Source organism: Lonchura striata, chromosome 23, assembly GCF_046129695.1.
Source record: "Lonchura striata isolate bLonStr1 chromosome 23, bLonStr1.mat, whole genome shotgun sequence".
In the NCBI taxonomy this organism is placed as follows: domain Eukaryota; kingdom Metazoa; phylum Chordata; class Aves; order Passeriformes; family Estrildidae; genus Lonchura; species Lonchura striata.
The window spans coordinates 10078015-10092581 of NC_134625.1; the positions used below are offsets into that span (position 1 = coordinate 10078015).

Below are 14567 nucleotides of genomic sequence, written 5' to 3' on the forward strand. Positions count from 1 at the left end.
GCAGCAGAGCCGGCCTTTGTGCCGGCCGAGCCCCTCCTGCTCCCCTCTGCCGCTCAGCAAAGCCAGAGCCCGTGGGAAGGAGCGCGGGGGACGCGTCTGTCCCTCGGCTTTTTGGGAGCCGCTGTGCCAGGCTGCTGGCGCTGCCAGGGCACCGTGGCAGCGGGGACAGCAGAGCCGCTGCGGCGCCCCACGCAGCACCCTCCCGGGGCTTGGCAGCCCCCCGTGGCACCGGGGCCGGGCTGCCGCGGGCTCGGGGTGCCCACGCTCGCCAGCCCTGCCAAGGGCAGCGTCCCTCGGGGCCGGATCCCCCCACGGCGACTCCGGCTCGCTGATGGCACAACTACAGCGAACTGGATCGCACAGCCCTGCTGGCAGCCGGCCACGCCGGGCCCGGGGCTGGCATCACCCAGTGCCCGCTGCCCGCGGGGATGCCCGCGGACATCGCGGTGCTGCCCGGCCCCGGGGCGGCTCGGAGGTGCTGACCAGCCAAGGGACGCCCTCGCTGCCAGGCTGGGAGGACGGGTGTGGGAACCCAGGGCAAGGGGAAGATCCCCCTGTGTGCCCTGGGGTGCTCTGACTCCCAGGAAAACACTGACTTTAACTCTCATTTGTATGAGAGTTAGATCATTAAAAAAAAAAAATAAATTAAATCTACAATCTATCTCACACTTTCATGGTTCCTAGTTTACCTCGAGTCTTTGGAAGTTTTCTCTATGAATGAGAGTTAAACCAGTGTTTTCCTGGGAGTCAGAGCACCCCAGGGCACACAGGGGGATATTCCCCTTGCCCTGCGTTCCCACGGACGGGCCGTGCTGCCGCTCCTCTCCAGCCAAAGGCAGTCGCAGCTGCATTCGAGCCCATCCCTCGCTCGTCACCGCCGCAGGAGGTGAAGCCCAGCAGGGCTGACAATGGGAAGGCGAGGGAGGGCTGGGACAAGGACACGCAGCTCGGGGTGCCCAGCCCTCCCCACCGGCTGGCACGGTGGGTGCTGCCCCTGCCCTGCCCTCCCCTCCCTCTCTCCCAAGGCCCTGTGCCTCCCCTCGTGACTGCGATAAACATTACACCGAGGCCATTAATGTTTAATGAGGTTTGTCTCCCAATTAATGCGCCTTCCCGTGGGTGCCCACTCGCAGAGCGAGGCGCCTGCCGGACACGCCGAGGCCATGGGTGACGGTAAGGACAAGCCACCTCCATGGGGACAGCTCCGTGCGAGGGCCAGCGCCGGGCCCTCCCGCCGTGGGGGAAGCTCTCCAGGAGGATTTGGGGTGGGCAGATGTGGGGCTGGATCCTCGGAGCTCCACAGCCCCGTGGCACACGATGCTGGGCTTCTCCTGGGAGTGATTTCTCCTCCCAAGCCGCTCCTGGCAGAGGGTCGTGCTGGTGTGGGCACCGCCAGGGAGGCGGCTGGAGCGGTGGCACGGTGACGAGCTCGCTGACATGGAGGGGGTTGTTGGGGTGCATCTGGTGCGAGGTGTGAGCCCCAGGGGTTGTTCAGTCCTGGGCACTGAGGGGACAGAGCCATTGCTGGAGCCCTGCAGGCAGTGCCACCTCCCGAGGGAGTGGAGCTGGGTCCCTGCCTGCAGCTGCACCTGGAACTCCAAGGCTCCCGAGCATCCTGCAAGTGCATCCCGTGGATTTGCCAAGGCCATTAAAGCTCCCGGGGTGAGACCCAGGATTTTCCTGGCTCAGCTGCGTGCCAGGGAAGTCACAGCACTCTCACTTGCAGTCCTCCACCCTGCTCTGTCCCACCTCCCCACGGTGAGGACGTGGCTCTCACGGGAGTTTCTCTTTGCAGAGCAAGTGCCCGAGCAGGGCCAGGACAGGTTCAGCTATGGTGAGTGTGTGCCCTGGGCAGGCCGGGGGCTGCGGGCAGGGGGACGGACAGCCCCACGCTCTGGGGCCGGCCTGACACCCCCTGGCTCTCCTCCTCCCCAGACTATGACACCATCCGCAACGGGGGGCTGATCTTCGCCGTCGTGGCGTTTGTGATCGGGCTCCTCATCATCCTCAGTAAGTGCCTGGGTGGGCCGGACGCCGCTCGGCTCTGCTCCGTGTTCCACTCAGCCCCTCCTCTGGTCGGGAGGGGCTGGGGGTCACCAACCCTGCCCCACAGCACCAGGGTGGGCACAGCCTGCCCTGGGACAGCCCGGGAACTTTCCATCCAGGCAGGCTCCCAGCACAGGGCGAGCTGGGAGGGAGACCACATAAATATTTCGTTTCCCTGCCAGCGCCAGGGCTTCAGAGGGTAGGTCAGTCATTAAAAATAGCAGAGAAAACTCTGACATTTCCAGAGTGAGGAGCCAGAGTTCCCAGAGCCCTGAAACCTCGGCAGCTCCCAGAGTGACCCGATGATAAGTGTGCAGGGCACCCTGTGGGGCCTGGGTGTTCTGGCACTGCTCTGTTCCAGTGCCACTTCGTGCAGGGTGGCTGCAAGGGTGTGCCCACTTTTTAGGGAGAAAACCATGGAAACCAGCAGCACTTGCAACCGTGGGGCAGCTTGAGCAGGAGGCTGTGGGCAGTGCCAGGGTGTGGGTGTGATGGGGTGGGGGGAGGCTCAGCCTCAGCCGCTCCTCTCGCCCCCAGGCCAGCGGTTCCACTGCGGAGGGAGGAAGAAGAGGAGGTGGGTGTTGCACGGGTTTCGGCAGCCTCGTCTCCGCTGCCTGTTCCAGTCCTGCCAGCTGACAGCGCCAGGGCTCAGCCAGTGTAACACTTCTCCCTTTGCTTTTTGCTCCACAGGCAAGGGAACCAGGACGAGCTGTAGGTGCAGGTAGGAGGCTGCAGCCGGCAGCCAGGCTCCCTGTGCTGGGCAGCGATGCTTTGGGGTACTCGTGCTTAGGGAAGTACTCCTGGGGGGTCTGTCCCGGGAGGAGAGGGGCTGGCACACGCTGGCCATGCCACCCTCCCTCTCTCCTCCTCCAGAGCTGCAGTGCCACCACGGAAGCAGAGCTCCAGCCCAAGCCCAGGAGTGCTGGCCAGTGGCCACCCCTCACCCCGCTCCAGTGGATCCATTACCCCGCAAGGCCAGAACGCAAATTACCCTCGTGCTTCCCCCTCTCTTAGACCCAGCGAGAGTTTCTTGGCTAATAAAATTCAAGCTCCGAGAGGTTAAACTGTGTGCCCGAGGCGTTTGAGTCGCCCACTCTCCTGGCCCGGCGCCAGTCACTTTCCTGCCCCGCAGACCCAGCAAAGGTTCCCGCATCCCGAGGCACGGAGCCGGAGCCGCCTCCGCCCTGGGCTCGCTCCGGATGTTTCTTCTCCCACCTGCGGCTCCTGGATCCTGCGGCGCCTGCCCTTCCCTTGGGATGCGCAGGCAGCGGCCGGCAGCACTGCGGGGCTCTTTGTGCGCTCCTGGCTGGCCGGGATGGGGTTAATTCTCTCCCTCGCGGTGCTGGGCTGTGTGTCGGGAGATGGGAAAGTGCTGGGAGCGCTCCAGTCCCGGCTCCTGCTGCTCCCACGGCAGCAGCGCTGACCTGGGCTGGGCAGGACCCTGGCAGGGGACACGGCCAGGACAGCCCCAAAGTGACCAAAGGGATGTTCCAGAGCAGGGGACACAGCCAGGACAGCCCCAAAGTGACCAAAGGGATGTTCCAGAGCAGGGGACACGGCCAGGACAGCCCCAAAGTGACCAAAGGGATGTTCCAGACCGGGGGACACGGCCAGGACAGCCCCAAAGTGATCAAAGGGATGTTCCAGACCGGGGGACACGGCCAGGACAGCCCCAAAGTGACCAAAGGGATGTTCTAGAGCAGGGGACACAGCCAGGACAGCCCCAAAGTGACCAAAGGGATGTTCCAGAGCAGGGGACACAGCCAGGACAGCCCCAAAGTGACCAAAGGGATGTTCCAGACCAGGGGACACGGCCAGGACAGCCCCAAAGTGATCAAAGGGATGTTCCAGACCGGGGGACACGGCCAGGACAGCCCCAAAGTGATCAAAGGGATGTTCCAGAGCAGGGGACACAGCCAGGACAGCCCCAAAGTGACCAAAGGGATGTTCCAGAGCAGGAGACACGGCCAGGACAGCCCCAAAGTGACCAAAGGGATGTTCCAGACCGGGGGACACAGCCAGGACAGCCCCAAAGTGACCAAAGGGATGTTCCAGAGCAGGGGACACGGCCAGGACAGCCCCAAAGTGACCAAAGGGATGTTCCAGAGCAGGGGACACATTTCAAGGTATAGAAGAAAAGGGAAAGGAGGAGAAGGTGTTCGTGAGCTACATTCTGCCTTACAGAACAATCCTGACTTCCCGGCAACGTGCTGGGAAACACCTGCAGACGGCAAGTGGAGAATTTCAGCCTTCTGGATTTCTTTATTTTCTCTTTCCTTGAGCTCACGCTCCTTCTGGTTTCACTTTATAAACTGCCTTTATCTTGACCCACGCGTTTGGGGGATTTTCCCTCTTTTTAATCCCACCCTGCCCTGCTGGGGAGGGGAGTGGTGGAGCAGCTCGGTGGGCAGCTGGTGTCCAGCCAAGGTCAACCCAGAGCACGATCCTGCTCGGTCAGGAACGGGGCTCGGATGGAGCACGGAGCTCTGCGTGAGCTCTCAGCCTCGCTCGGCTTCGGATTCAGCCAGGAACGCCTCTTCAAAAAAAAAAAAAATTAAAAAAGGGGGAAAAAAAGCAGAGCGAAAGTCTCCCGCAATTGGGCGGTGAGTGAGGAGGAGGAGGAGGTTCCCTCTGTGCGCAGAGCTGGCCCGACACAGACACCTAGTGACGGGAGGGCACAGGGTGCCTGTCCCCACTGTCCCACTGTCCCCACTGTCCCACTGTCCCCAGCCCGGAGCCAAGCGGGACCTCGGGGCACCCCAAACAAACAGAGAAGGTTCAGGAAGGGCTTCAGGGGGGGATGCAGTGGGGAGCTCGCTCACTCCCAGCCTCGGCATTCTGCGGGTGGCTGGACCAGGGAATGGTTTGGATGAGAAACCCCAGCTCAGGGCGTTCCCTCCCCTCACCTGAAGCCCCTGTGGTTGTTCAGGTGTGCAAGGGGCTGCCTTCGGTGACCCCGACCATCCCAGCACAGCCATGGGATGGAGAAACCAACCCCCCTGGGTTCGTGTGGGCTTCAATCGAGGTCAGACATTGACAAAAAATAGGATTAGCTGGAGGAAGGTTATTAGGCAAAATCCGTGCAATTTGTCTAATCTGAGGTGCTTATTTAACACAGTAAGGAGATTATTTTGGAATATAATTTTGACTTGACAGTGACCCACTAATAAAGACTCATTGCAGCTTTGCACAGCTCAAGCAGGAACAGGAGTCCTTCAGCCAAGGAAGAAAATGGTTAATGGTTAAGCTCGATTGGTCTTAGAGGTGTTTTTGCAATTAAATGATGCTGAAGTTCTATGGAAAGGGCCTTTTTAACAGCACGGAAGGGTCTGGCCACACCAGAAGTGCCCTGCCCACGCCTCACTGAGTGTGCTGGGGCTCTGTGCCCCTAAAGCAGGAGCTGGAGGTCCCAGCAGGCAGGAAAGCAGCAGGGTGTGAAGGGAGCCCATCGTCAGCCAGGTCCCGCACCCCTGAGCCCCAGGGCTCTCCTCCTTCCCCGCTCCCGAGCATGCCAGGGCTGAGCCGTGCCCTTCCCTCCCCGTGAGCCCCGCAGACAGAGCCCCCGTGGCTGGGGCTGGGGATTAGGGGAGTGAAAAGCCGTGTCTGGCTCCCGCACGGGAGCTCTGTCTCGGCACCAGATGGCATTAATGGCATTATTCTGCACGGCCTGTGACACCCACGTGTGCCCGCCCCTGCACGGCCCCACACCCAGCCAGGGCTGGGCACACTGAGGGGGCACTGAGGGGCAAGGCAGGGCACGGCCCAGCACCCAAATTTGCCCTGGGTGTGACATCTGGGTCTCAGCTGGGAGCAGCCCAGCGCCGTGCTGCTCCAGGATGGAGCAGGAGCAGAGGACAGGCACAAAGCAGTGACAGGATGCACAGGAGGTGTGCCCTCTCCGAGCTGGAGTAGAGGGGCTGTCAGAGGCTCTCCAAGCCTCCACGCTCGTTTGTTTTGGATGTTGAGCCCTGGAGCTGTGGCACAGGAAAGCTGGGGGCACCCCAGGGAGAGGCCACTGTGTCTCCTTCCTCCTGCCACTGGCCCGATGAGAGGGTCCTACTGTCCCCAGGGTGAGTCACTGTCCCATCAGAGCGTGTCCCATGGACAAGGCCACCCTCCCAGGCCTTTCCCTGTGCTCCCTGTGCTGCCTGGCCTTGCCCAGGAGGTGTTTGCCTCCTCCCCTGAAGCAGGCAATCTCGGAGGATTTTTCTCACAGCCCCTTGAGCCATTAATCTTCTCAGAGTAAATCTTTTCTGCGGCACAAAGGGGATTGGGTAAATAATACAGTGGACAACTGGAGTGCCCTTTTCCTCTGGGAAGGCTTCCAGATCCAAACAGCTTCCCCTTGGCGCTGGTTATTCCCTGTTTGCCTCTCTGGACGGACAGTGTTACGTGTAGTAAATATAATTCTTGCCAGTCCTTGTATGAAATATGTAATATTGGATACTCGTTAGATTATGCCCGTTTGTATTAGTTCCTCCCCCCTTTGCAGATGAGACTGGGTGTGTATTGGAAACTGAGTCAAAAGTAAAAGGATGTGGCTTGGCCAGGAGATGGGGATGGGCCATGGCTGGACTCCAGGTGTTGACCATCGGGACTCCAGGTGTTGACTATTGGGACTCCATGTGTTGACCGTTGGGATTCCAGGTGTTGATCATTGGGACTCCAGGTGTTGATCATTGGGACTCCAGGTGTTGATCATCGAGTGCTGATCATCCCATAAACGTCCCAAGATGGATCTCATGGAAATCCTCAGACAGATCCATGTGAATGCAGCCTTCCCCTAAATCTCATCAGGGATTCACCTACTCTGGACACTGAATTATCCCTCCTCATCACCAAAAAAGAAAATCTTATTAACCTATGGACTCTGAATAGAAGAAAAGACTGATTGCTGAAATCTTGGCCTCAGGCGGAATTTTCCCTATAAAAATCCACTTGTGCCAGGATGGAGGTGTGTGGGCATAGGGAAAACCTCTCCTGAGGCTGACTCCTTGTTGCACACCCAGGGTCGATTCCCAGGCTTGGCTCTGTCTTTTTCCGTGGCTGGCTAGATAGAATTTGACCGCTAATAAAATTATTTTTTATTTTTAATCTGGCTGAATAAATTCTCGTTTATAACAGACAGCTAGGAGGGAGAGGGGCTCTGGCTGGCTGTGGCTTGGCCCGTGCTTCATCCCTGACTGAAGGCAGGGAGGTGAGGCAGCGGGGCTGCACCCGGAGCAGCAGCAGCAGCCAGGGAGGAGCTGCCAGCCCAGCTCCGTGGTGCCAGGGCCGCATTTCGCCCGTGAGGAAACGCGGATGCAAAATGTCTCCTCGTTAGTTTAAAGAGGAGAGCAGCAAATGGTGACTCAGGGAGCCAGAGAGGAACACTGGAGAGAGGAGAGATGGGCCTCAGCCTCCCTCTGCTCTGCTCTGCTCCCAAAAAGGCAGCGCAGCCAGCAGCAGCACCTCTGCACAGGCAGCGGCACTCCCCAGGCTGGAATCACCCCCCAGCCCAGGAAACGGCATTCCAGCCCCATTTCCCTGCCACACCTGCCCCAAAGAGGAGGCGATCAGGATAACTGCTCAAGGCAGCGATGCTGCACGGGTGCAGCCCAGGATGGACAGGCTGGGTCCTCCCAGGGGGATTCCCAGGGGGTTCACAGTGGGATTCACAGTGGGGTTCACAGTGGGATTCACAGTGGGGTTCACAGTGGGATTCACATCGGGATTCACATCGGGATTCACAGTGGGGTTCACAGTGGGGTTCACAGTGGGATTCACAGTGGGGTTCACAGTGGGATTTAAAGTGGGATTCACAGTGGGATTCACAGTGGGGTTCACAGTGGGATTCACATCGGGATTCACATCAGGATTCACAGTGGGGTTCACAGTGGGGTTCACAGTGGGATTCACAGTGGGGTTCACAGTGGGATTCACGGTGGGGTTCACAGTGGGATTTAAAGTGGGATTTACAGTGGGATTCACAGTGGGGTTCACAGTGGGGTTCACAGTGGGGTTCACAGTGGGATTCACAGTGGGGTTCACAGTGGGGTTCACAGTGGGGTTCACAGTGGGGTTCACAGTGGGATTTAAAGTGGGATTCACAGTGGGGTTCACAGTGGGGTTCACAGTGGGATTCACAGTGGGGTTCACAGTGGGATTCACATCGGGATTCACATCGGGATTCACAGTGATTTTCACAGTGGGGTTCACAGTGGGTTTCACAGTGGGATTTACAGTGGGGTTCAAAATGGGGTTCACAATGGGATTCACAGTGGAATTTACAGTGGGATTCACATTGGGATGTGCCTGGAAGCAAAGGAGGGTCCCCACGAACCCAGCCCATGTGTCTCAGGACCGTGCCTTGGAATCACAGAGGTTGGAAAACCCCTCTAAGACCATCCAAGTCCATTAAGCAACGCTGCCAACACTAAACCACGTCCCCAGAGGTCACATCTGTCCACATCTGTCTTTTAAATCCCTGCTTTAAATCCCTCCACGGCTGTCCTGGGCAGCGTGGTTGGCCCCTGGAGCTCGCTGAAAGTGCGCAGCGCCGCAGGAGCTGGCGAGGGCAGGGTCCCACTGCCCTCCCATCACGGGGCTCCCCTCGGCGAAGCCCCCTCGCCCTGTCCCCGCTCCGCAGCGGAGCGCGGCGACACTAGAGGGAAGCAAATCCCAGCTTCTTGCCGGGAAGGAGCTTTTCCTCGGGAAGCCGAGCATCCGTCTGCCCGCCGAGGCACTCGGAGGAACGCGGAGCCCTTCATAGAACAGAACCACGGGATGGTTTCGGCTGCAAGGCTAAAGCTGATCCCCGTTCTCGTGTCACTGTCTGTTCACAGCCACCAGTGCCAGGGCTCTCTTATGGAAACGCAGCTCTTCCTGCAGCGCACGACCCCAGGGCTCAAGCAGGATGGAATTTTTGGGTACATTGAGCTGCCGGCACCTGTTTGTCCAGGAGTTTGCAGCATCTTACTGAGGCACAAGCCCCTGGCCACCTTCAGGGCGCTTATCCTCCCACCACTCCATGTGGCAGCCGCTGGGGAAACTGAGGCACTGGGAGCACAGTGCCAGGTGAGATCCTTCCCCCCTCAGCATCCACACAGGGCCAGCCTTGGGGCTGGGAGCAACTGGGGAGGAGGGGCACGGGTTTCCAGGACAGGTTTGGCTGGAAGGAACCCTACCGGGGCGTGCCCAGCGCTCTCCCACACAGGTGTACCCAGAAATCAGCTGAGAGCCATCCTGCAGTGACCCCGCAGCCCGTCCTGCGTGCGCCGGCGGGGCTGTGCGGGACGCGGCTCTTTGTCCCTGCGGGCCGGGGTGTCCGCAGAGGGGTCACGGCAGGCTGGCCCTGCTCGGAGAGGTGCTGCCAGGGTAAGCTGGCGACGCGGGGGAAGTGCTTTGTGGCAATCGGCTCCAGACAGATAAGTAGCCCTGTTGTTTTAATGACCGCTTCCTGCCGGGATTTGTCTGCCAGGGCGGCCGAGGGCACGGGGCTGGGACGTGAGGGGTGCCCCGGCCGGGGGGATGCGGGGTGCAGCGCCTGTGCCCAGCACGGGGCACAGCCTGCGGCGGGGGCTGGCCCCGGGAGCTGGGGGGGGGCTGTGCCCACCCTCCCCTTGGCTCTTTTCCTCTGTGCCTGCATGGAGAGTGGGTTTTTCGAGTATTAGTGGGAGAATTTCCTTTAGGGTGCTGTGCCCACCCTCCCCTTGGCTCTTTTCCTCTGTGCCTGCATGGAGAGTGGGTTTTTCGAGTATTAGTGGGAGAATTTCCTTTAGGGTGCTGTGCCCACCCTCCCCTTGGCTGTTCTCCTCTGTGCCTGCATGGAGAGTGGGTTTTTCGAGTATTAGTGGGAGAATTGCCTTCAGGGGGAAATACCTCCCTGGCTAACGGGGTGTGTGAGCACTGGACACTGTGGTAAATCCCCAGAGCTCTGAGGTAGCCTGGAGCTGAGTGTAATTGTGCCCAGAGGCAGAACAAATGCCAGGGAAGGGGGAGATCGAAGGGGAGGCTGTTTTCGAAGGGCTGCAGGATGCCCCATGCCCTCAGGAGAGGCAGCAGGGCCGCCCTGTGCAATTCCTGCCGTGGGGAAGCGCAGAGGGTCCCTCCTCCCGAGCCTGCTGGGGCTCAGAGCTGCGTGTGGGCATGCACTGCTATCATTTCTCCTGTGTCTTGTGCGGAGTTTGGGCCAGGGAACTCATTCCCCAGCGTGAGCTTCACCTCTGAACCGTGCAGCTGGGCTGGCTGCTGGCTCTGGCAGGCAGGGCAGTGGCTACAGGGGGCTTGAGATGGGCTTCTTCTCACGAACCACCGCTGGCCCAGCTTCCTGCAGGCTGCCTGCACTGCCAAAGCGCAGGTCAGCGCTGCCCAAATAATTACCGCGGAGATTTCCTGCCTTTCCCCATCACGGCCACACGAAGCACACGATGCAGTGCTGCTCGCTAGCAGGACACCAGCTTTCCGGGCTGAAGGCGCACGCAGAGGCGTCGCACAAACGCTTCCTGTGCACACCCAAACGTGGGGCCCTGGGGAGCTGGTGTCCCCAAACAGGGCTGGCTGCTGGGGAGAGCTGAGCCCCAGGTGTGGGCTGGCAGCAGCTCCTGCTCCGGGAGCTCTGGCTGCCTGCCCGGCGCTGCCAGCCCTGCACGTGTGCCCGGGCTCGGCGAGCTGGAGAGGGCCTGGGCTGAGCGATCTGTGGAGGAGCAAACAGGGCCAGAGTGAAGGGCACAGGCGGCTCAGAGACTCACCAGGAATCCCCAAGTGTGACCCGGGCTGAGCTCTCACCCTGCCAGCCTCAAGTTTTCACTGTGGTGCTGCATGCAGCAGCTCCTGTCCTGGAGGAAGGAGCCCTCGGTGGGAGAGGTCAGAGTGCTGGGCTGATCCTCTGAGCTGGGGATGGTGATGAAACTCATGAGAGCAGCCAAGGCAGCTAAAAATGAACAACAGCCCCGTGGCCATTTCCAGCCCTCATGGATTCACTGCAAGCCTTCCCACCTAGAAGTGCCCTGAAGAGCTCACTGAGATGGGACCCGTGGGTGGGAGGTTCCCATTTCAGAGCAGGGACACAGCCAAAGGACATGGAGAATCTGCCAGGACGCAGGGTCCCCCACGCCCACCCCGTGTCCCCTGTCCCCTCCCTGCTCCAGGCCACCCACAGCAGTGACTCAGTGTGGGTCTCCCTGCTCACGTACCTCACACAGAGATCTGTGGGTGCTGTGCCAGCGAGTGCCCTGCCAGCCCACGCACCCATGCCATCCACTCCAAGGGTAGGGGGGTACCACTCACACCTGAGGCCAACACGTTCTGTGCTGGTTTGCAAAGCGCTGCGGCAGGTTCTGGGGCTGGCAGCTCGCTGTGAGCAGGCTGGGCCGGGCTGTGCTGCCATCCTGCAGCAGCTGCCAGGGAGGGAAGGGGGCAGATGCCTGGCATGTGGCTGGGGCTCCCCAGAGCCCGGGCTTTGCCGGTTGCCAGGGTATGGGCCTGCATACCAATTTCCCAGCGAAGTATCGGCGAACATCTGCACGGACGACGGAGGTGGCGATTGAAGCGCACCTCGGCTGCTGGAGGGGTGTGTGGGCACCGCGTGTGCATCAGCTGCTGCCTCGCCGCCTCTCGGGACGCTGGCCAGGGGTGCCAGCGTGGGGCTGGCACGTGCCCGCGTGGGAGGGCTGCGACACCCACGAGCCGCTGAGGTGGCCTGGGAACTGGGAACGGGCTGGGGAGGGGGTGGTGACGGCGCTACCGAGCTCGACAGCACCGAGGAAGAGGAAGCACATCCTTGGAGAGGAGGAGGAGAAGGAGGAGGAGGAGGAGGAGGGAAGGCTGTGGTGTGTCAGACCCGCACAGCACGGGCACGGTGTTGGCTCCTTTTCTGCTGCTGGCACTGAGGGCTGGGCAGGGTTCGGCGGCAGTGGCCTCGCTGTGCTCGTCACTAAGATGACAGAGTCGCTGCTGTGGGTGGCCTGGAGCAGGGAGGGGACAGGGGACACGGGGTGGGCGTGGAGGACCCTGCGTCCTGGCAGCTTCTCCGTGTCCTTTGGCCGTGTCCCCGCTCTGAAATGGGAACCTCCCACCCATGGGTCCCATCTCGGTGAGCTCTTCAGGGCGCTTCTAGGTGGGAAGGCTTGCAGTGAATCCACGAGGGCTGGAAATGGCCACGGGGTTGTTGTTTTCCAAATTTCCGTGACGATAGTTGCGCTTTCAATTAAATCTAAACAGCGCATTTTAAAAAATCGGAATGTAATGTTTTTCCTGCTGGTTGTTTTGTTTGAAATCTGAATGCTTTAATCTTTCTTTCTGTTTATTTTCCAACAAATTGGGCTTGTAAAGGCTGTTTTGGAAAGCAAAGAAAACCTGCTATAATCACTTCAAGAAAAGACACTCTGAATGCTCTAACGGTCCAGACAAATTGGCTTTGGTGTGACTAAGTCTTGGGGAGTACAAGCTTCGGCTTGAGCTAAGCCTTGGATAAATACACCCCAAAGTAAAGCATTAGCTGGTATTTGTTTGTTATTTGCTGGCTGGAGGGATGAATGTGTAATGAATCCGCTGGCCGTGTCTTGCTTGTGTCCCCTCTCACGGGAGCAGCACGGGTCGCCGGAGCCCTGATCTCCCATCCTCACAGGTGCCCAAAGCCACGCCGGACAAGGCTCAGAGCAAACTGAAAGGTGTCCAAGCACTCTGCAGGGTCCCTTGCCACCCAAACCACCGCATTGGTTTTGTCCCCCGGATGCTGGAGCAGCGTGCGGGAGGGCCCGGGGAGCGGGAGGAGCGCCGGGGCGAGTCCCGGGTGGCTCAGCCGCAGCCCTGCGGCCGGGACAGGGCTCACCTGGGGCAAAGCTCCGCGGTGCCGCTCTGCGGGATGGGGGAGCGCGGGGCTGATGGCCCGGGGGTGAGCTCAGCCCGGTGGCGGCCAGGGGCTCTGCCAGCGGCTCTGCCAGCCCCTGCGCACGCCGAGGAGGAGGAGGAAGGGGCTCGGCCGCGGGGGTGCGGCCGCCCCCAGCCCTGCGCGGCGCGGGGGGGGCGGGCGCGGGCGGGAGCCCGGCCCACGGGCGGGAGCGGAGCGGGGCGGAGCGGGAGCGGCGCTGGGCACCTCAGCCGGGCTGGCAGCGGCGGCAGGAGCGCGGCACGCCGGGGCACCGCACCTCCGCAATTGCGCCGCAGCCCGGGGCCAGAGCTGCTCTGTATGGCATGTGGCTGGTAACTTTTCTCCTGCTGTACTCTTTGCCGAAAGGTACGTGGGCACCGCGGCGGGGGCGGCGGGGCTCCCCGGCAGCGGGACCGGGCGGGCGGCACGGGCTGCCCCCTCCCCGGGGCTCTCGGTGCTCCGTTTCTCGGTCCCGCATCTCTCGGTGCGCCCTCCCCGGTGTCCCGGGGCTCTCGGTGCGCCTTCCTGGGCGCTCGGTGCGCGCTCCCCGGGTTCCCGAGGGTCTCGCTGATCCCTGTTGCCATCTCCATACGCCCTCCCCGGGGTCTCCGGGCGCTCGGTGCAACCTCCCCGGGGTCCCGGGGCTCTTGCTGCGCCTCTCTGAGCTCTCGGTGCGCCCTCCCCGGAGTTCCGCTCTCGGTGCCGCGCTCTCGCTGCGCCCTCCCCGAGCGTTGTCGGAGCGCTCGCCCCGGACGGCGCGGCGGAGCGCGGGGCTCGGAGCGCGGGGCTCGGAGCGCGGGGCTCGGTGTGCGGGGCTCGGTGTGCGGGGCATGGTGTGCGGAGCTCGGGGCTCGGAGCGCAGGGCTCGGTGTGCGGAGCTCGGGGCTTGGTGTGCGGGGCTCGGAGCGCGGGGCTCAGTGTGCGGGGCTCGGTGTGCGGAGCTCGGGGCTCGGAGCGCAGGGCTCGGTGTGCGGGGCTCGGTGTGCGGGGCTCGGTGTGCGGAGCTCGGGGCTCGGAGCGCAGGGCTCGGTGTGCGGGGCTCGGTGTGTGGAGCTCGGTGTGCGGAGCGCGGGGCTCGGTGTGCGGGGCTCGGAGCGGGGCCGCCCGGTGCCGGCGCATCCCGGAGCGGCTCCGCGGCGGCGGTGCCAGCCGCGGCCGGGACCCGGCACCGACGGGCGCAGCATCCTCCGGCGGTGCCGGGACCAAGCGCTCCGCGTCTCCGGAGCGCTTCTCAGTCTGATCCCGTCAGCAGGCGAAACGCAGCGATGCCTTCAAATTCGCATCCTTCCCCCTAGGAATGCTGTGCGAAGTGTAACCCAACGGCTTGACATCAATCAGATTATAGATAAATCATATATGTGTGCGGGGGATGGGGAGAATCATGGAACGAGCGTGTCAAGGAGACACACGCTGGAAGATTACAGATTAATTTAAAGTTGGGCATTAAGTGGATGCTGCCCACATCCAGCGAGGTGATACTCTAACCGAGTCTCTGCTCTAGATGCAATTAAAGAGAGGCAGGAGCTGCGTGGAGCACGGGCACTTAAATCCCACTGCGTTTGTTACAACAATCGATCCATGTTACATAAAGGAATTGCCCATTTCCGGATCTGCGGGAATTTTTAATTATGTTTCTGTAATAAATTACCTCTTTGCCCACGACCCGACCTGC

General features: G+C 61.3%; 2 protein-coding genes across 4 annotated transcripts in view; both read left to right on the top strand.

Annotated features, from left to right (window-relative positions):
• The first annotated feature begins 1082 nt into the window (after positions 1-1082).
• On the top strand, positions 1083-3110 carry FXYD2 (FXYD domain containing ion transport regulator 2). Its single transcript, XM_021530020.3, has 6 exons — positions 1083-1173; positions 1796-1834; positions 1936-2010; positions 2584-2620; positions 2737-2767; positions 2920-3110. The coding sequence occupies exons 1-5, from the start codon at positions 1083-1085 to the stop codon at positions 2759-2761; spliced, it is 267 nt and encodes an 88-aa protein (XP_021385695.2). The 3' UTR covers positions 2762-2767; positions 2920-3110.
• Positions 3111-13088: 9978 nt separating this feature from the next.
• DSCAML1 (DS cell adhesion molecule like 1) overlaps positions 13089-14567 on the top strand; it is a 96118-nt gene continuing 94639 nt past the window's right edge. For 2 of the 3 annotated variants that reach the window (XM_021530010.3, XM_031506838.2), the window contains exon 1: positions 13121-13261. In XM_021530010.3, coding sequence (XP_021385685.1) covers positions 13219-13261 — 43 coding nt within the window. In that variant the 5' untranslated portion in view covers positions 13121-13218. Of the gene's footprint in view, positions 13262-14567 lie in introns of all 3 variants that reach the window. The other variant, XM_077788037.1, reaches the window with a different exon arrangement.